Source organism: Pongo abelii, chromosome Y (assembly GCF_028885655.2).
Source record: "Pongo abelii isolate AG06213 chromosome Y, NHGRI_mPonAbe1-v2.0_pri, whole genome shotgun sequence".
NCBI lineage: Eukaryota > Metazoa > Chordata > Mammalia > Primates > Hominidae > Pongo > Pongo abelii.
Genome location: NC_072009.2, coordinates 11358909 through 11380366, shown reverse-complemented (window position 1 = coordinate 11380366; position 21458 = coordinate 11358909). Strand labels below are relative to the sequence as shown.

At 40.0% G+C, this 21458-nt stretch overlaps 1 protein-coding gene across 5 annotated transcripts; it reads right to left on the bottom strand.

The window, feature by feature from the left end:
- Positions 1 to 6237: 6237 nt before the first annotated feature.
- LOC129053464 (RNA-binding motif protein, Y chromosome, family 1 member F/J-like) lies at positions 6238 to 20166 on the bottom strand. 5 transcript variants are annotated; one of them, XM_054545510.2, is made up of 11 exons: positions 20001 to 20166; positions 18083 to 18195; positions 17501 to 17604; positions 14273 to 14450; positions 12202 to 12354; positions 10088 to 10202; positions 8465 to 8575; positions 7917 to 8027; positions 7414 to 7524; positions 7238 to 7326; positions 6238 to 6827 (listed from the first exon to the last, which is right to left on the bottom strand). In XM_054545510.2, the coding sequence occupies exons 2-11, from the start codon at positions 18189 to 18191 to the stop codon at positions 6526 to 6528; spliced, it is 1383 nt and encodes a 460-aa protein (XP_054401485.1). In that variant the 5' UTR covers positions 18192 to 18195; positions 20001 to 20166; the 3' UTR covers positions 6238 to 6525. The 5 variants fall into 5 exon arrangements, with proteins under 5 accessions (XP_054401485.1, XP_054401483.1, XP_054401484.1 ...); XM_054545508.1 differs by lacking the exon at positions 20001 to 20166 and adding an exon at positions 9020 to 9130 and having other exon boundaries at positions 6526 to 6827; positions 18083 to 18191; XM_054545512.1 differs by lacking the exon at positions 20001 to 20166 and adding an exon at positions 9020 to 9130 and having other exon boundaries at positions 6663 to 6829; positions 7245 to 7326; positions 18083 to 18191.
- Between the last annotated feature and the right edge of the window lie 1292 nt (positions 20167 to 21458).

The window sequence follows — 21458 nt, the reverse complement described above, 5'->3', positions numbered from 1 at the left end:
AGGCCTGCTACTACCTGGGGCTCAGTGTGGGCTCAACTAGAGCGCACACAAGGCGTGCCTAGGTCTACGTACTTCTAGAATGGCTATCCCAGTCGTGTCACGTTTTGTTTCAATGAACCCAGGCTCCCCTGACATGCTTTCTCCCCTCTGCCATCCTCACGCATGCTTCCCTGGCTCCCAAGACATTTCCTATGACATTAAAAAATAGACATAATGTTTTTAAAATGCCTTAATAATATAGATGCAGATAAAGGATTTTATTATAAACAGTGCTTTTCCTCTATACTTGTATCAAAGTCTTTTTCTTGATGGGGAAAAGAATGCAACACACTTTGGTAAGTTTAAAAAGTATAAAAGTAAAAATAAATCCTACTGTAGATGATCAATTAAATGGCAGGGGATCTTCTGTGTGCGTCCAGGGAGGGAACGTGGCTGAGCAGTAAGGCTCACCTGAGTATTGGTGTAGACACCCAGTTTCCCTCGTACCAGTGTGGGTATGGGCACGTTCCAGTTTGCGTGTCCAGCCTGTGTGTCTAAGCTGATGCATGCATGCGCACACCTGTGCCTGTGTGCCTTTGTGCACCTTGGTTTTGGGGGGGCTGACACTCCCGCCCACAGGTGTGCCTCAAACTCAGCTCTTAAGCTGGCAAGCAGGGCGCCGCTGGGTTTGGCAATCCAACTTCAGGACCCGTGAAGCCTGCATGCTAGGGAGAAGCAGAGTCCTCATGGTTCTCACAAATGGCAGAGGGAGGAGGAAAAGGGCGGCTGGCACAAGCTACCTAGAGGAGATGTCATAAACCTGAAATGACACCCAGAGGGAAATAAAACCTAGTAGCTGCCTGTGTCTTCCTGTGTGCTCGGTCAGGGCATTCAGGTAAGAATCAGTGAAACCTGCAGGGCTTTGGGATTCACTATTCAGGAATCCCTGTGCACCAGAGTGTCCGGGCCCATGAGAGAGGACAGCGTGTGGGTCTGGCGGGGCCTGAGTCTCCAGGGAGGCTGGCATTCTACCCAAGAGGGTGTGGATCGGCAGGTGGAAGACAAACCTGGGCTGTGGGGACACTTACCATTTAGCCAGGTGGGAGCTCAGGAGAGGGCCTGGTGAGCAGCGGCCTAACTGGCCGGTGACACCCCGTTCCAGTGCTGCATGTGCGCACACGAGCTCTGCCCCGCGCATCCTCTCCAGGATGCTTCACCTGGGCAGATAGGAAGCAAGGCACACAAGATGCTAAGCTTATGGTCACGAGTGGACCCAGACTGGGGGGTCCCTAGGATCACTGGTCCCAGAAGAACTAGGCATGCAGGGTCTCTTCAGGACAGGGGTAAAATGCATAAGCCCAGCTCTCCAGCCAGTGGGTGTCTTGCCCTGATGATGTCAGCCATGGCAGATACAGCTCTTCCTCCTAGGTTGCAGATCCACAGGCTTACAACCTCCCCCCGGCCTTCTCTGGGACAGGGCCTTGGACTCTGGAACAGCCAGTGCCCCGTGACTGTTCCTTCCCAGCTGCCAAGCTCATGGGAGGCTCAGTGGGGACTCTCCTCCTAGTACATGGCCACCCACAGGCACTGTCAACAACCCAGGGCCCTTCTACATTCCGGGGTCCTGCCGTCTTACCCAGCACTGGGATAATGGGAAGGGAAAGAGCTGGAACAGACAGAGCGGGGGCCACAATCCTCACCTTCCCGCATGGCAAAGGAATGAGGGGATCCTTCCCAGCCCAGGGAGCTGCTTTCCAAACACACCTAGAAGCCCAGCACCGGCTGAGGGATTCACTCTGCCACAGCTGGGCATGGGGGATTTCAATGTGTGCCGGGGACCTTGATCCTGGTTGCCGTACCAGGTGTACCTCTCTTCCAGATCACAATATGCTGACACCCTCCTTAACCTGAATGGACTCCTCGTCCTCACCACATGGTGTTAGCTGGAAATGCTACTCCTGGTGCCCCAGCTGCTGTTTCAAGGTGCAGAGACTGACCAGCAGACCCCTGAGTCCTTGTCCTCTTATCCAAGTAATATCCATAGAAATAGTAAAATAGTGGCACATTAGACCTACTGACATTTTTAAGGCTGATCTCTTTATAAGCATTTCATCCATATATTTATGCCTTTATCTCATGTATTTTTTTATTTATAACACTCATTTCAAAATCAATTTTTGCTCAAGAGTTATTTCAACATATAGCCAAATGTTCCGAGCTATGATACACAGGTTTCAAGTTTAACAGTCTGTATCTGCTCTTATTTTGGGAAAATCCATCCAGCACTTGTAACAATAAGTAATTATTAGGCATGGCCACTGTAGTGGTCTAAAACACACTTTGAAATTCTTCTCAAACCCATTTCAAAATAGTCCTGATGGGACTGAACACAGTACTTGCTTCGGATGAATAGAAAACAGTGCAAGCATTTTCTGGATACTGGACCACCTCTGGCCTAGTTCAGAAAAGGTGACGCAGCTCTGCCTAAGTCTCCCGCTCTCATGGGGATAAACCCCTTAGGAGCCCCCGACCACTGCATCACGAAGTCTAACACCCTGACAACACTATGCCGAAGGGACATCCAATGGAGAGACTCAAAGAAATAGAAAAAGATGTCTGAAGATCTCAGCAGTCCAGCCCCTGCTATTTGAGTCACGCTAGCCACGGCACCTCATGGCATGAAAAGACAACTGCCAATGTCCCCATCCTTGGCCATCACTAGATTGCATCCTCCTGAGTGCCTCTGAACCACAATCATTTGGCTGAGAGACGGTGGGAGATTGCGGAGACTGAGAGTAAATTATAATTATTGTATTAAGCCGCTAAGTTTTAGATAATTCTGAAAAGCACTTTAGACCCCTAGAAAAACTGAGTTGTCTACTGATTTAATGGCAGAGAGCTGTAAAGGCCAACATCATGAATGCTAATACCCTGGAAAAGTCAAATCATCAAGACTCTTCTAAGCACAACAGATCTTTAATGCCCCTTTGCTATGGCTGGAGAATAATCTAACACGTATCTGATAGAGTTCTTTGAAAGCCTCTGTTCACATCTCTCGGCCGGATATGGGTCAACTCCGGTCTGGTTTAATTCTAGGCAACTGCAGCAGCTCACCTTTCATTTTACGTTGTGGCCTACACTGATTTTTTGATCACTGACTGCGTCTTTGTCTGTGTGTGTATGTTTTGTGTGTTACCATATTTTATCTGAGGAGGCTAAATAATAGTACCATGGTTGTTTTGTAAACATAAAACATTCCAGGAAGTCAATATTGCTTATCAACTGAGCCTTAAAACAGATATGAAATTAGACATGGCAAGATGCCATGTCTAGTATCATACCAAAGCTAGCCAAGCTTGGTGGCCTATGGATGTTATCGCAGCTACTTGGAAGGCTGATGCAGGAGAATCCATTGAACCCTGGCGATGGAGTTTGCAGTAAAGTGAGATCACACCACTGTGCTCCAGCCTGGGCACCAGAGCGAGACTCTGCCTCAGAAATAAAAAGAGAATAAAATAATAAAATAGGAGAGATCACTGAAGAGAGAAATGCATAAAACTGGGTGGGCATTGGGGCACATGCCTGGATCCCAGCATTTTGAGAGGCTGAGGTGGGTGGATCACTACAGGACAGGAGTTCAAGACCAGCCTGAGCAAATATTGTGAAACCTGGTCTCTACTGAAAATACAAAAAAAAAAAAAAAAAAAATTGCCAGCATTGGTGTCACATGATTGCAGTGGCAGCTGCTTAGGAGGGTGTGACTGGGACAATTGCTGGAATCCGGGATAGGGAGGGAGCAGTGAGCTGAGATCATGCCATTGCACTCCAGCCTAGGTGACAGAGCAGGATTCTGTCTTTAAAAAAAAAAAAAAATCAATGAGAGAAAAACATATAGAGAAAAAAGAAAGAAAGACAGGAAAGAAGAAAGGAAGGGACGGAGGGAGGGAGGGAGGGAATCAAACTTTGTACCTAAAAGTTGTAAATACTTTTGGCATACATGGGATATTTTGATACAAGTAATGTGTACTGGTAAGGGAGGGATCAAAGAGGGGATGTGGGTGGGTTAAATTATAGTTGCATAGAAGGAATAAGATCTCGTGTTCAGTGACACAGGATGACTACCCTTAATAACGATTTATTGTACATCTCAAAATAATTAAAAGAGCAAAGGTGGAATGTCGCTCATACCAAGAAAAGATATGCCAGACTCAGTGAGGTGGAATGTCGCTCATACCAAGAAAAGATATGCCAGACTCAGGGGCTCACGGCTATAATCACAACACTTTGGGAAGCCAGGGAAGGAGCATCATTTAAGCCTGGGAGTTTGAGAGCAGCCTGAACAATATATCCAAAGCATTGTCCCTACCACACACACACAAACACAAAAGCTGGGCATGGTGGTTGGTGTGTGTCTGTAATTCCAGCTACTTGGGAGGCTGAAATGGAAGTCTGGCACATTTGAACCCAGGGGTTCAAGGCTGCAGTGAGCTACGATGGTGCCACTGCAGTCTAGGCTGGACAACAGAGTGAGACCCTGTCTCTAAGAAAGAGAAAAAGAATTGATAAGTGCTTGAACTGGGATACCTTATTTATTATTTATATATTTGTTGATTTATATAATTATTTTTGTGTTGGAGTCGCGCTCTGTCACCCAGGCTAGACTGCATGGTGCAATATCAGCTCCCTGCAGCCTCAGGCTCCCAAGTTCAAACAATTCTCCTGCCTCAGCCTCCCAATTAACTGTAACATACTACAGGCATGCACCACCATGCCCAGCTAATTTTTGTATTTTTGGTAGAGATGAGATTTCACGGTGTTGGCCAGCCTGGTCTTCAACTCCTGTCCTAAAGTGATCTGCAAGCCTTGGCCTCCCCGAGTGTTACAATTAAAGACCTGAGCCATCACACCTGGACAGTAAGATACACAAGACTAGGGAGATTTATCTTTCCACTTCCTCCTCACAATGCTACAGCTGAATGAAAACACAACTTCATAACATAAACAACTCACTTGAAAATCAAAGTTGATAACTTCTCCCTTTAAAATTATTTGTACCCTTACCTTATAAAAATTGATGATATTGTCAAAATTTTTCAAGAAAATACTTCCTCCTTGCAGATTAGTCTGTCAATTGTAAGAATTATGGACTGTAAAACTTCTGGAACTTGATGTATTTCATTTATTTACTTTGTATAATCAGGAAAATTAATTGAGTTAGTTATTTAGGTCAAATATTTTTAACATTCAATGATTTCTTAAAACTTTAAGCAATCATGTCTGAAACTTTATGCTGTTGTTTATGTTTTATACACTTCACTTTCCCCAAAGTATGAGCTTTAAAGTGTTTCCATTCATATTATCAACTAATTCTGATAGGCTGAGAGTGGTGGCTCATGCCTGTAATCTTAGCACTTTGGGAGTCTGAGGAGGGTGGATCAGAATTTTAAGAACAGTCTGGCAAGCAAGGTGAAATGCTGTCTGCACTAAAAATGCAAAAAATTAGCCCAGCTGTGCTGCACACATATCTAATACCAGTTACTCAGGATGCTGAGGCAGGAGAATAGCTTGGACCCAGAAGGCAGAGGTTGCAATAAGCCAAGACAGAGCCACTGCACCCCAGCTTGGGCGACAAAGCTACACTCCATCTCAAAAAAAAATTGATAATATCCCAACCATTCTAGATTATTCCTATTTGTAAGAACGTATTACTAAACCATTACTTACAACATCCATTGTCAAAATATTCAAGAAAAAATTAACCTGAGTACCTCACAAGACAAAACACTTACTTTCCACTATTTAAACTACGAACATTTAAATTCATTAGGCTATGCACCTGAGAAACTTAGCTGGTTCATTTCTGATTTAGGTAAAAAAATAGTTTTCATTACCATTATCCTCCTTCAGTCACAGAATGCTTCACATAGAATGTTCTGGATCTCTTAAACTTTATTATCAACCACATCTAATTATTTCCTTTGACCTGTACTATTCCACTAAAAAATAAACATTTCATGGTGAGGCAGACAGTTTTGCAGTCTTTCTGAAGACTTCTCAAACATTTTAACCTTGTTAGTTTTTAAAGAGAAACAGCCTAATTAGAAAACTTGAGCAGCTTGAAAGGGAGACATAACCTATGCCTAATTTTGTATCTATGTTCAAAGAAACAAAGGAAAACGTACAACAAACTACAAAATTTACTCTCCTATTGAATTTGCTTTAAGCATGTACGGCTAACCAATAACACCAGGCATTTTGCAGTACATGTAATTTTATTGTGAAAATTTTAAGGTAGACATTACATCTAAACACTTTTCAAATAGCATCAACAAGTATGAAATTACTTTGAAAAAAATTACTTTTCCTTTGAATACCTCAAAATATGCATGAATACCTCAAAAATGCATGGAGGAAGTTAGTATCTACCTCTCTTCACAAAATATGTTTCTTTTAGTAATACGCAGGTAACGATGCAGAAACAACATTTCAATTTTTGATTTGCAAACAAGGTTTGGTATGCAATAACTATTATTTTGAACACTTGCTTTAATATCTGCTTCGGTCTCCTTTTTCAGATCGACTTTCCCCACCATCTACTGTAGATGCCACATAACTTGAGCTACCATATGCTTCACGAGGAGCAGGGAGCACCCTACCCAGAGAAGGCGGATTCCTTTGGTCTTGTCTGCAAACATGCTCACGATCACAATAATAAAAATCACCACAGCTCCTTGAGTAACTCTCCAGACTTCTGCCACATCTATCTCCTGTATTATTATAATCATGGCAGGTGCTTCCACCATAAGATATCCAAGGCCCTCGTGCAGGTGGTGCACCATGAGAGGTCCCTGCAGGGTTGATAAAATAATATGTGGGACTACATTTAAACATTTTTACTGCTATCATTAAAGCATGAATTAGTTAAAGTACTATTTGGAAATATCTGCTTTCCTCTGCCTTTGTTGACAGGATATTAATCAAGCCTTCAATAGTCAGAAGTTTTCATTTAAAAGAAGTGTAAGAGTAGTATTTTGAAGCTTAACAAACTTAATTCTAAAGTAAATGTTGACTCACGGTTTCTCAACGTGAACTGAAGTTCTCACCTTCATATCACTCCCTATGCTTTATACTGTTAAGAATACTCAATATTTAAACATGTTGCATACGTCCTTTATAATTTCCTTAGGATTTCATTAAAATAACAATCTGGTCTATTAAATAAAATTCTGTAATTTACAAATCCATCCTGGACCCTTACCATATCTCTGAAATGCATCTCTATAAGAACTTCCACTTAGATGTTCAGAATGATCTCTACCACGGGCCTCGCCGTAGCCATCACGATAACTAAATTGAAAAAAAAAAAAGGCTTTTTAATGTCAGAATGAACAGTTTAAGAAATCTATTTGATAAATCCAGATAACATTATAGTACCTATATCCTCTAGAGGAATATTCATCCCAACTAGAATGAGCATAATCACAGTATGCATAGTCTCTAGGTGGGGGAGCATAATCCCTGGTTTCTCGGGAACTTGGATGATTTCTGTGTGCAGAAATATAAGCAACAAATTTTAAATCTTCAACTTCTACTATCCAAAACATAACTAAATTATAACTTAAACACAATTAAATTGCCAAACATCTAAATAAAATGCTCAAATAAAATGCCCAAATTGCCCAAATGCCCAAAATGCCCAAATGCCCAAAAAGCACATGAAACAGATACTCATAATCAGTGATTCAGAAAATGCATTTCAAATCCAAAAGGAGCTTCCACACTTCACACACACACACACTGGAAGAGCAATAAATTTTAAAAAGCAGGAAACAGCAAGTGTTTGAGAGGATGTAGATAAATTGGAGCCCCGATACAATGTTACTTGGAATGAACAGTTTAAGAAACCTATTTGACAAATCCGGAAAAAGTTACAGTACCTATATCCTCTAGAGGAATGTTCATCCCGACTCGAATGACCATAATCACGGTATGCATAGCCTCTAGATGGTGGAGCATAATCCCTAGTTTCTCGGGAACTTGGATGATTTCTGTGTGCATAAGTTAAAGCAACAAATTTTAAATTTTAAACTTCTAGTATCCAATATATGACTAAATTACAACTTAAACAAAATTAAAAGGCCAAACATCTAAATAGATATTTCTCTCAATAAAATAGGCAAATGCCCAAAAAGCACATGGGACCATATACTCATATTCAGTGATTCAGAAAATGCATTTCTTTTTTTTATTATACTTTAAGTTCTAGGGTACATGTGCATGATGAGTTAACGGGTGCAGAAAATGCATTTCAAATCCAAAATGAGATATCATCTTTCACACACACACTGGAATGTCAATAAATTTTAAAAAGCAGGAAATAACAAGTGTTTGAGAGGATGCAGATAAATCGGAGACCCGATACAATGTTAGTCAGAATGAACAACTTAAGAAATCTATTTGACAAATCCAGAAAATGTTACAGTACCTATATCCTCTAGAGGAATGTTCATCCGGACTAGAATGACCATAATCACGGTATGCATAGCCTCTAGATGGTGAAGCATAATCCCTAGTTTCTCGGGAACTTGGATAATTTCTGTGTGCATAAGTTAAAGCAACAAATTTTAAATTTTCAACCTCTAGTATCCAATATATGACTAAATTACAACTTAAACAAAATTACAAGGCCAAACATCTAAACAGATATTTCTCCAAATAAAATAGGCAAATGCCCAAAAAGCACATGGGACAGACACTAATATTCAGTGATTCAGAAAATGCATTTCTTTTTTTTTTTTTCATTATACTTTAAGTTCTCAGATACATGTGCATGATGAGTTAATGGGTGCAGAAAATGCATTTCAAATCCAAAATGAGATATCATCTTTCACACACACACACTGGAATGTCAATAAATTTTAAAAAGCAGGAAGCAGCAAGTGTTTGAGAGGATGTAGATAAATTGGAGCCGTGATACAACGTTACTTGGAATGAACAATTTAAGAAATCTATTTGAAAAATCCAGAAAATGTTACAGTACCTATATCCTCTAGAGGAATGTTCGTCCCGACTAGAATGAGCATAATCACGGTATGCATAGCCTCTAGATGGTGGAGCATAAACCCTAATTTCTCGAGAACCTGGATGATTTCTGTGTGCATAAGTTTAAGGAACAAATTTTAAATTTCCAACTTCTAGTATCCAATATATGACTAAATTACAACTTAAAGAAAATTAAAAGGCCAAACATCTAAATAGATGTTTCTCCAAATGAAATAGGCAAATGCCCAAAAAGCACATGAGACAGATACTCATATTCAGTGATTCAGAAAATGCATTTCTTTTTTTTTAGTCTACTTTGAGTCCTAGGGTACTTGTGTATGATGAGTTAATGGGTGCAGAAAATGCATTTTCAAATCCAAAATGCGATATCATATTTCACACACACACTGGAATGGCAATAAATTTTAAAAAGCAGGAAATAACAAGTGTTTGAGCGGATGTAGATAAATTGGAATGCTGATACAATGCCAGTTGGAATGGAAAATGATGCAGCTACTACGGAGAAATGTGGTTGTTCCTCAAGAAAACAAACATAATTATCACAGGACCAAGCAATTCCACTCATATACACCCAGAATTGAATAAGTGTACTCAAACACATATTGGTGCGTAGAAATACTGGAGTGGAAACAACCCAGATAAAATAATGGGTTAACAGCTTGTGGAAGGAGTGAAGTGCTATGATGTAAATGAACCCTCAGGACATCATGCAAAAGGAAAGGAGACAAATACAAAAAGCCATGTAGTGTTTCAGCACATTAACATTAAATACCCACAACAGGTAAGTTCAGAGGCAGAACACAGATTGGTGTTTACTAGCAGCTGAGGAAAGGGAGAAAATGGAAGGGACTGCTTAACTGGTAGTTGGAGTTTTAATTTGGAGTGATGAAAATGTTTTGGAACTTGATGGAGGTAGTCGTTGCATGACACAAAATGTATTAAACACCACTTAACTGTTTATGTTATAATATTTAATTTTGTTATGTGAATTTCATCACCACAACAACAAGAAAAAAGCAACTGTGTTTTTAAATTTTTCCTTTACCTATCCTTAGTTGCATAACCATCATCTCTTGGTGACATATGATCATTTCTCCATGAAGAGACTGTCACTCTGCACGGAGGAACTCCATAATTCTCTCTTCTTCGTGATACAGGACCTTTAACATTAAAATTATGGAACATTATCTAAAGAACACCAAATCTGAAACACTATTTTCTCTTCTCTCAAACAACTTCTTAAAATTATTGCTTCTATGACTCCATTCTTTGCTTCCTAAATTACTAGACAGTCATGACACTGTGAATATTTCTTATGGCTTTGGATAATCCCATGGCTCCCACAAGGCCAGTTCTTCTAATGAAGCTGAAGCCAACATTAATTCTTAGGTAAAAGTTCAATTGTAATGGTTAATAACTACTTAGTTATTATTTTCCTCTTTCATATGAATTACTGATGACTACGAATGACACAGGGAAAACATGTAAAACCATCAAACTCTTCACTGGTTTTAAAGTTTACATACATTGTCCTTTCTCAGCCGAAGAAGGTGAATTTCCCAGTATCACTCATTCCATCTCACACACACATAAATACAGCTTACCTTTGAACGACTATATGCTAAATGTTTACATAAAAGTTCTTTATCTCTAACTGGTTGCCTCTATCTTAAATGTTGACAAATTAAAATGTACTAGTGAAGATTTTCTAACGATGGCCAAGATTTGCTTTTACTGCAATGAGCAATGCTATGAAAGGGGTCATTCATTACAACATTGTTGCTATTTCAAAATAGAAAAGTTTCTCCTTTAATATACTCTGCAGTTCCTATTACTTAGAGGTCAGTGTTTCACATATGATACATTCACTGGCTAATTTTCCAATGGAAACGTGTTGGCTTCGGTATCCTGAAGCCAATAAATAGCTACCTTCACCGATACTCTACATACGAAATGTAAAATTGAAAATGGTAATTTTTAATTTCCTCCACATTAGGAAGGAGGACTAAGAAAGAATTTTAATTTGTTCTGCTTAAACTTCCGTGCTAAGAACTTTTATTTATTCTCGTTTTCTTCTGTTGAGTCTGCAGTCTTACAATTCTCCTTCTCAAAAATATCACTTCTATTCAACCCTATTGCTCACCTCATGTTGCTTAGTTCTAAATTCTCTCCTCAAATAATTTCAAATCTTACACTAAGGATCTTGTGTTAATGTTTAAACCTCCAGGTACAATCTCAATTATTGATTTACATACACCTATATTTCACAACTCTGCATTTCTTTGATATCCACTTAATTGAAGAATTTTGGACTCTTACATGTCTAACTTTCAAGCCTTAAATTTATTTTTAAGTAATATTTAAGCTCATGACTCCCTGTCTGCTAAATACTCTTGTAGTTCTTTTGAATCTTCATATAAGAAGTGAGCGCGTCTTGCACATACACATTACTGAGGTCTCAGAAGCTGGATGGCCAGGTTCAGCAGCTCACACTGTGAGTGAGTGTGGAAGGCTGAGGCAGCTGGATCGCTTGAGCCCTGGGCTTTAACATCAGTTTTGACAATGTAGTCAGATCCTCTCTCTACAAAAACATAGGGAAAAAAATGTAGCTAGGTGTGGTGGTGCATGCCTGTAGTTGCAGAAACTCGGGAGGCTGAAACAGAATTGCTTGAGCCCAGGAATCTGAGGCTGTAGTAAGCCATCATCTCACCAGTGCACTCTCACCTGGTAAGAGCAAGACTCCAACCCAACAAAGTTACTGAACAAGCAATTTTTAGAATGGGACACCAGGGGACCACTACCAGGGGACCTAGGAAATGGAAGAATTAATTAGATGAAGAAGCCTACTATCAAAGAATACCGCTAGGAACTTTTAGAAAAATTAAGGGGAATTTTCTAGCAAATACAGGATTAACAAGAATGTTGGCCTCACTCTAATCACTTCTTTGATCTTCAATGAGAAGCTCAAGTATTTCTTCAACATAAAATCTGAAATGTACCTAGTGAGATAGAAACTGTAATCAAAGCTATCAATCAGTAATTATGCTCATGTATGTGTCGCTTCTCTTTTGTTCAATGAACTTAAAGCTAAGCATTCAGGTAAAATGGCTCATTTTTAGTCATACAAAAACTACAGTCTTTCTGTCAGGTAGCCTTTACCTCGGTTTCCCATCCAACTATTGCTTCTTGCCACAGCAGAAGGAGCAGATTTTTTAGGAGGAGGACTTCCACTTCTTGAAGAGGGACCTCTTTTCACTGGAATGAGTCCCCTAGAATAACTCATCTTGAGATCAGGGGTGTATCCACCATCATCTGTATTTCAAACAAAATCTTTTCAGTTAACTAACATCACTGTTTCTTAAATGCCTAAGTTTTAGTTGTTTACAAATATTTTCTACATTTTATAACAAATTCACATTTGTCTAAACTAATAACATTAACATTCCTATATGATATTAGTACACTTTAAGCAATAAAAGTCCATTTAGAAAATCTAGAAAGAAACTCAAGTATCGTTATATAGTGGTATGAGAGAGAGATGTGGGAAAATGGGGCGTGAACAGGGGGCAGAAATCTATCACTAAAATATCTAAATATAATATGCATAAAATATTAAAAGAAAAATGGTAAATGATTGTTTATATCATTCTGTAATGAGGAAAAATTTTCAAAGCATATCATGAAGATAAACTAAATGGCATCCAAAGAAACTCAAATATTTCCAATACCAAGAAGTGACATATCAGGAAAATACATTGTCTCTAAAATTTGTTAACACAACATAGAATTCTTAAAATTCCCTTATGAGACTAATTTTCAGATTAGACTATGCTGAATTTTAATAGTCTTTAAGAATTGCATATTAAGTAATATAAAAATATTTTTATATATCTATAAAAATGTAGATATATGCCAATTGCCAGGTGGTGTTACAGGTTAGAATATATATATACATTCTCGTACGTGGCAGAGTATAATTGAACCTCACCCTCAAGATCAGTGGAGACAAAACAGCCATGAAGCTATGCATCTTAAAATGGAGCAAACACTGCAATTTCAACTTCAAAAAACATCTCCAATTAATTACACGTCTGGTTATTAAAACTCCAAGTTAATTGTTAAGAGTTTTGAAGGTTGCTTAATAGATGATACAAGTTAACCAATAGGTTTATTTATTTATTTATTTATTTATTGAGATGGACTCTTGCCCTATCACGCAGGCTGGAGTGCAATGGCATAAGCTTGGCTCACTGCAGCTTTTGCCTCCCAGGTTCCTGTGATTCTCCTGACTTACCCTCCCGAGTAGCTGGGATTACGGGGGCACGCCACCACGCCGGGCTAATTTTTTTGTATCTTTAGGAGAGACAGGGTTTCACCATGCTGGCCAGGCTGGTCTGGAACTCCTGACCTCGTTGGTCCACCTGCCCTGTACTCCGCAGGTGCTGAGGTCACAGGCGTGAACCACCTCGCACAGCCCAGCCAACAGTTTTTCTTTTTTTTTTAAATATGTGGTTTGTTTTTCTTTTATATGTAAAAATGGACCCCTCATTTCTATTAAGTAAATCACTCATAAATATCATTTTCAGTGACTCATCCCCCAGCAAAGAAAGATACATACATATCTGTGAAGCAGTGGTTTTTACACCTTTCCAGAGTCACAGACTCTTTTCAGAAATTAAAGTTCTACATTTCTTAAATTGAAAATGCTTTATGGCAGGCCAATGCAATGTAGAAACTCTCCTTATCAAAATTACAAAGCAATAGATTTGCATAGATGTTTGCACGTGTATACACAAGAAAACAAATATTGCAAAAGCAATCTTAAGTACTGAGTTACTTTTTCCTGTTGGAAAGTTTTAAATATTACATCCTACTTTGACAAGACAACTGATACGAAGTTCTGGGCCCCAAAGTAGAAAACTCTAAAGTATAATCAATATAAATGAGTTCTGCAGAAAACCGGTTCAGTACAGGCAATCAGCATTCATAAACACAACTCAGTTTGAATTGTGTGTTACTTCAATGCAAACTTATTACAATTTTAAAACAAATTTTAGATATTAGTTCAATCATTCTTATACACACCTTTAGTACTTAGAAATAATTTTGCTTATTATCAATAAGTTAATTTTCTGTTCATAAAGGAAATTAAAAAATTGAGAAATTTCAATGTCTTCAAACTTATTTTCTTTCAGTCCTACGGTTCCATCTTTATATTTTAAAACATTACCCAAGTGTCCTTCAGGTGAGGGAAGCCACCCTCTTGTTCCTCCACTACTTCCTCTTGCAGATCTCAGACTTCCTGAAAGTCTTCTGTTTCTTGAGGAAGCTGGTGGTCTCCGCCTACCACCACTTCGAAAAGATGGTTTCTTGGCTTGTTCTACTTTTATTGCTTTTCCATCCAAAGACTACAAGTATTAAGGGTACTATCAATAACATTGGCACATTTAACGTAAGCACATTTTACAAACATTTTTACATCAACCGTAGTTCAATTCGTGGTATTTTCTCCCAAAAGGAAACTTTTTTTTCTCCTAAAATGAACACATCTTTTGCAATGCCAAATTTGAGATATTTACTGAGCACATGTCTTCCATTAAGGGATCAAACACAAATCTATTATTCATATTCCTTGAAAACTCCTCCATTATTTAAAAAAAACCTCAAATATAAAAAAAAGATTGACCCATCACACATGCTATGGAAGAATGTGGCACATCTGTTTTTTACAATATAGAGTCCACTTCATCTTTGTATTCACGTCGCTGATTTAAAAGTTTCACTGTCCCAAAGAAACTTGTGTCATTTTAAAAAAATGAGCTTACTTTTTTCAGAGTGATTAGTTACCTTAGTCATTGTAAGTTGTTTCTGGTTTGATTTGCTAATACTTACATAAAATGTCCACATATGATTTACAATTCTACATTTACTCTAAAAATGTTTCTGTAAATGTGATCCTTGTTTGATCACATTAAGTTTTCTTGCCTTACTCATTTCTTATGTTGCCTTAGCTGTGCCCCTAAAAAACGACTCTTAATTTAGTACTTCATGTAATTTCTCAGAAATGCTTAAATATCCTAATTAATTTCACAGTAACATTTTTCACTGTAATCTTTTCTATAGGCCACAGCAATTTTTCAAAACAGTTCAGCTAATAACGCGTTTTAAAAATTACATGGCTTTTGTTATTTGGGGGAAAGACTTAAATCCCTGACAAGACCTCTTGCAGCTACATCGCCAGTTGTTCCTACCTTGAAACTTCTTTTGTTATTTCTGGGCTCAAAATATTTTCCCCAGATTTGCCCATGGCTGCTTCCTTCCCAGTGTTCTGAAGTCAGCCAAAATTCCTCAACTGTTAATTCCCCCTGAAAACTCTAAGAACCTCCTTTACTGGCCATCTTAACATTTATGTGCATACAACATTCATATTTATTTTAACACAATAAAATATGTGAGATGAAGTAATTTAGAAATAACACTGGCCAGGCGTGGTGGCTCACACCTGTAATCCCAACACTGTGGGAGGCCGAGGCGTGCGGATCATGAGGTGAAGAGATAGAGCCCATCCTGGCCAACAGGGTGAAATCCCATCCCTACTCAAAGTACAAAAATTAGCTAGGTGTGGTGGCGCTCCTCTGTAGCCCCTAGAACTGGGAGGCTGAGGCAGGAGAATCGCTTGAACCCGGGAGGCGGAGGTTGCAGTGAGCCAAGATGGCCCCACTGCAATCCAGCCTAGGGACACAGCGAGTAGTCTCCATCTTAAAAAACAAACAAACGAACAAAAACTTTACACAAATTATCTGCTCTTTTGCTTGAAAACTAGAGGGAAAAAAGAAATTATCATAGATTACTATATATAAGTCAAAATTATCTCCATACCTACCACAAAGCCATGAACCAAAAGCAACTCTCGGTTTCTACCACAGCTTAAAATACTAATTTATAAGAGTGAATAAAAATGTACTTTCTGCTATGTGCCAGCAAGTGTGCTAGATGTAACAGAAATAAAAGCAAATAGTAAGACTTAAATATGCACTATATACAATTTCACAATCAATAGATTAATATATAGTACAGTGAGTACAAAACACCTACAATATGCAATGAGGAAGAAAATATGAAATCTAAGTTGTTTTTGAAGCATAAATTTTTTGTATGAGACATACACGGGGAAGGATAATTCTCAAGAAGTCCAAAAAAGCATTTTGGGGATAGTGTAAAGACTAACAGGAGCTAAACACCGATTGGGATAATGCTATTTATTTATTTTTTTTATTTTTTATTGTTTTGAGATGGATTCTTGCTCTGTCACCAGGCTGGAGTGCATCGGCGTGATCTCGGCTCACTGCAACCTCTGCCTCCTGGGTTCAACCGATTCCCCTGCCTCAGCCTACTGAGTAGCTGGGACTATAGGCACACACAACCATACCTGGCTCATTTTTTTGTGTGTTTTAGTAGAGACAGGGTTTCACCATGTTGGCCATTGTGGTTTCGTTCTCCTGACCTTGTGATCTGCCTGCCTCGGCCACCCAAAGTGCTGGGATTACATGCATGAGCCACCATGCCCGGCATGATTGGGATAATGTTATAAAGCAAAAAAGCACTAAAGGGCACAGAACGGAATAATCTTGGGTACAATGTAAAGGAATTCAATAATTAATATAATTACATAAAAGTTTAAATCTTTAATAAACACACAATCCCTAGATTTAAGATTCAACCGGACAAGAGACCATCGGTTGGATCAAAGCAAGTCCTCAAACACACTGGGGAAATGAGTAATTAGGTATTCGTGTTACATAAATCACTCTGGTGACAGGAAAGAAATGTCCTTAGGAGAAAAAGCAAGCATGGGGCAAAAATGCCAGTTACTTCTTCTGCTATCTGACTTCAGTGTTCTCATATTATTTTCTATTTTCAACTACTTAACATTTCCTTCAATGTAAAGGTCTTATTTAAATATGCTTTCTCAAGAATATATTTCATAAAATAAATTTGAAAATATGAAAATATAATTTATTTTCACAAAATATATTCTTCAAGACGGAAAGAATCTTTCCTTCTTGTGAGTCTGTCTAGATGTCTATCCACAGTTTGTCTATGCTCTAAAAGTATTTCCATGAATTGGAAGTACTTCAATTAGCAGCATTTAATAAATATTGACTTATTACTTTCATTTACATGAGGGTCCCTTATAAGTTTTAAAGCTCTTCAAAACCTTTTAAAATCTATTTGCACTCATATCGAAATACCAACATAGAAAAAGGTTACCATATATTAATTTATATAATGTTAATTCCAATACCCTTCCAACTACACTTGCACGTATACAGCACAAAAAAGAGGATGGCTTCATATGTCATTCTACTATCTTCAAAAGTTTAGTAATATTAAAAAGACCTAGAAATATTGTTAATTGAAGAACAGAGTTAGAATATTACTGATAAGGGACTCTTACCTTTCCATTCATATCTTTGGCAGCATTCTTAGCATCTGCAGGGTTCTCAAAAGTAATAAATGCAAAGCCTCTGGATTTGCTGGTTCGATCCTTTATCAAAAGAACTAAAATATATGAAAACATTTTACATTCATATATAAATATATGGACTCATCAAGGTACTAAACATCTAAAAGTTACATCAAACTAAAAAATAGTTGCATTTCACATCACTATCATGCTTCTTAATACTAAGTCACCCCTAGAGTCAGTCCATTTTATTGCAGTCTGTTTCTGAACTCCACAAAACATTTACTTTTCCTCATTTTCCTTTCTAAGTAGTAGGTTACCCCTTCCATAGAACCTTAACCTAGTACTATGAGAATTTTCAAAATATCAAACAGATACTACAAAATAAGAGTTTAAAACTGATAAGGCATTTTAATGTAGGTATACAATGAACTTCGAAAAAAATATATTTTTTCAAAACATATATATATATAACATACATATTTTAAAGATACATATCGAAATATACATATCAAAATACACACACACACACACACACACACACACACACACACACACGGTTTTAAGAGTTACCTTCTGATATGGGACCATGCTTCCCAAATACTGATTTAAGCATCTTCTCATTGGTTTCTCTATTGAGGCCACCAATGAAGAGCTTGCCAGGATGATCTGCTTCTACCATTGTGCTGTAAATGGTAAAAAAATTATCTATATTTAGATATAAATAAGCTAAAACGATAAAATTTTATTACATACTGTGCTGAAAATCCAAGTAAAATTCCCTTCCCGAGGCTGACATCCTTTTAGTATTTCTTACTTTAAATATGTAAAATTTATAACACTCAGAGCACAGGGGCACTAACTTCATGGACAAATGCTGCATTTTAGTATGCAACTGACAAAATCTCATTTCTGAAAATTAGATAAGAAAAGCTATCGTAATTTTCCTACGTTGCAATATGAAGAATGCCCCCATTTAAATAATTTTATTTCAAAACTATCTATTTATGAGGTACAGTGTGATGTTTTGCATATTTTCTTTTTTCAGATGTATGTCTCCTGTTGCCAAAGTGCACTGCTCACTGCAGCCTCCTCCACCCAGCCTCAACTGATCTTCCTACATCTCAGCTTCCCAAGTAGCTAATACTACAGGGGCTTTCTACCACAGCTGGGCATTTTTTGTATTTTTAAAAATAGACAAGGGTTTCCCCATAATGCCCAAGCAAGTCTCTAAATCTTGGGCTCAAGTGTTCTGCCGGCTTGGGACTACCAAACTGATGGGATTTCAACGGTGAATCACCACACTCAGCATGATATTTGGATAAAAGATTAAATCAAGCTACTTAAAATGTTCTAGGGGGAGATTATTTTAAATCTTTTACAATCTTTTAGTGATTTGAAATATACAACAGGTCAAAGATCCTCAAACCCTAGCCTTCAACCCGTACCTATCTGTGGCCTGAATGTGATGCCTGAGGATGACATGTAATACCTGTCTGTGGAGAATGTAACGCCTGAGGATGACCTGAGGTGGTACAGTTTTATCCGCAAACCATCCTCCCTACTCCCTCGCTGCCCCTCCCTGTCCCCGTGGCTGTCCCACTGCCCCACCTGTCCTCTGTCACATTGCTCCTACCCGAAGACCCGCTCACCACGTGCCCCTCGAGGACCTGCCGCCAGCCCCCACTCCGAAACGTGTCCACCTGGCCGCCTTCTTCCCCTGCGCAACCCTTCTCTGAGGAATAATTGTCTTCCACTAAACCAGTCCCTGATGCGAAAACAGCAATAAAGGAGTCCATTATGTTACCCAGGCTGGTCTCAAACTCCTGACCTCAAGCCATCCTCCGACCTCCACTTCCCAAAATGCTAGGATTACAGGAGTAAGTCAGTGTGCCAGGTTAATAGAATAACTTAAGCGCATCTATTTTGTTCCCGTTTTAGGCTATCTAACTCCATTTATCTCGATTTCACTCACTTATTCGGTTTAAATTATTTACGGTGCCAAAGATACATGAAACATGTTTCAAATACTGTCACACAACGAAGGAGACAATTACAGGCTTTACAGAGGCAAACTTAAACTGAGATTATTTATGGCCCCGTATTTCTGCATACACTAAACTAATACAATTTATGTCAAAATTTGATAATTTCTTTCAAGCAAATCAGACACGTGACATGTGCTAACTAAAAGTGTAACTTTTAACAGCAGTGGTTAAGTCTATTGCCTGTATTTTGAATTACGACCACATTCACAGAGAAAACCCGCTTTAATAAAAAGTGCACATGAAAACAATGGCGCCTTAGCACCATCTCCCACAACTAGTCGGACATATTAGGCAGTTAAAGGTAGAATCGTCAAGAAAAATCAATGAGTTTAACGAAAATGAGTTGCTTAATAGCAGTAAGGAGTTCTCTCCCCACTGTCTCCTCCCATAATTCAACACCCACACATAGCAAACCCATCCCTTTTATAGACAAAATCCCAAACCTTTGCTTTCTATTCTTGCCGAGAGACCACGCTGTCCAGAGAAACAGAAAATACCAGCGCTTTTTAGTAGGACAAAGAGCCTGAGGTTCGCCTGGCCCTCAGGTCGTATGTATCCGGCTTCGGATCACCACACGGACAACTGCAGGAAAGACTCCTGGAGCTACCCTGAGAGGGAAGAACGCCAGAAGCCGTGCCCGGAAATCCCGCCTACCTCCAGAGGCCAATCATTGCGAAGGCGGTGGGCGTCGGCCAATTATAGCGAAGGCTGTGGGCGTCTCCTGAGTCGCCCCGCCCTTGGCTGGCCTGCAGCTCCATCCTCTCGCGGTAACTCTTCTGAGACTCTGTTTGTGCCTCGTGCCGGGCGGCGGTGGATTAAGGCACACGCGAACTGTGAGCCCTTTGGAATTGTGGGCATGGAAGACCTACACCCTAACTGGCATCCTGAGTATGGCAAGACATTAATTAACCCACAAGGAACACATGAAACATCTCACTTCATTAGGCAGGCTAGGCTGATGGTACTGAAAATTGCACATCCAGAGGGGAGAGAGAGGGACCAGCGCTGCCCGCTGGGGCGAGGGCAGCGCGGTGGCTTGGGGGGATTGGGGCAGGGCGGGTGCGTGGGACTAAAGTCGACTGGTACGTTGCTGAGGTGGAACTTCTCGTCTGCACCAGAAGCTGAAGCCCTGCAAGGATTCTCAGGTGTACGCAAATACTTACTCCGAGTTCCATGGTTCCTCCCTGAGGATGCTGTACTCACAGGGGCATTCCAAAGGACTTCTCATCCTGTGCCCTGGGCACACGGGAGGCCAACCGCCATGGTCTCCAATCCAGTGATCTGCCTTGTGTGCACTGCCTTGCTGGCGCAGAGGCTCTCACAAGTACAGCGGTGGCCGTGGTGCCTGCTAGCGGGGCTCTGGAAGCCAGGGCCTTGGCCTCCGACTCCAGGGCTACTGTGCGCAGCTAACCCTGCTGGGTATCTGAGCCCCATTGTGAGTGTGGCGGGCTAAGGGCCCTGTGGGGCTCCCCAGGAGCCCTGTTGCACATAGGTGTGGGACGTGGTTCTCAGCAGAGCAAGGCCCGCAGGCCTCTCCGGGAGTTGCCCCCAGAGTCGAGGGGTGCCGGGGGCGTGGGGTGGGCGGCACAGGCTTTGCTCTGTGGGAGCCTCAAGGAGGGCACCATGTTAAGGCTGGAGGCTGTGCAGGAGAGGACGGCCTGTGCACAGAGCAGGGAGGCAACCCTGGGGGAAGAGGCATGCCAGTGGGGGATGACATCATTGCAGAGATGGAGGTGGTGGCCAATGAGGAGGCCAATGTGGAGCCACAGTAGGAGGACCCGCAGGCACAGCCTGGCCCTGGCCCCAGTACTCCCCGGCCAGCAACAGACTCGCTGGACGTCCTTCACTTGGAGCTGGGCTACGTGAATGTCCCAGGCCGCAGGGCATCCCCGGCTTCTGGG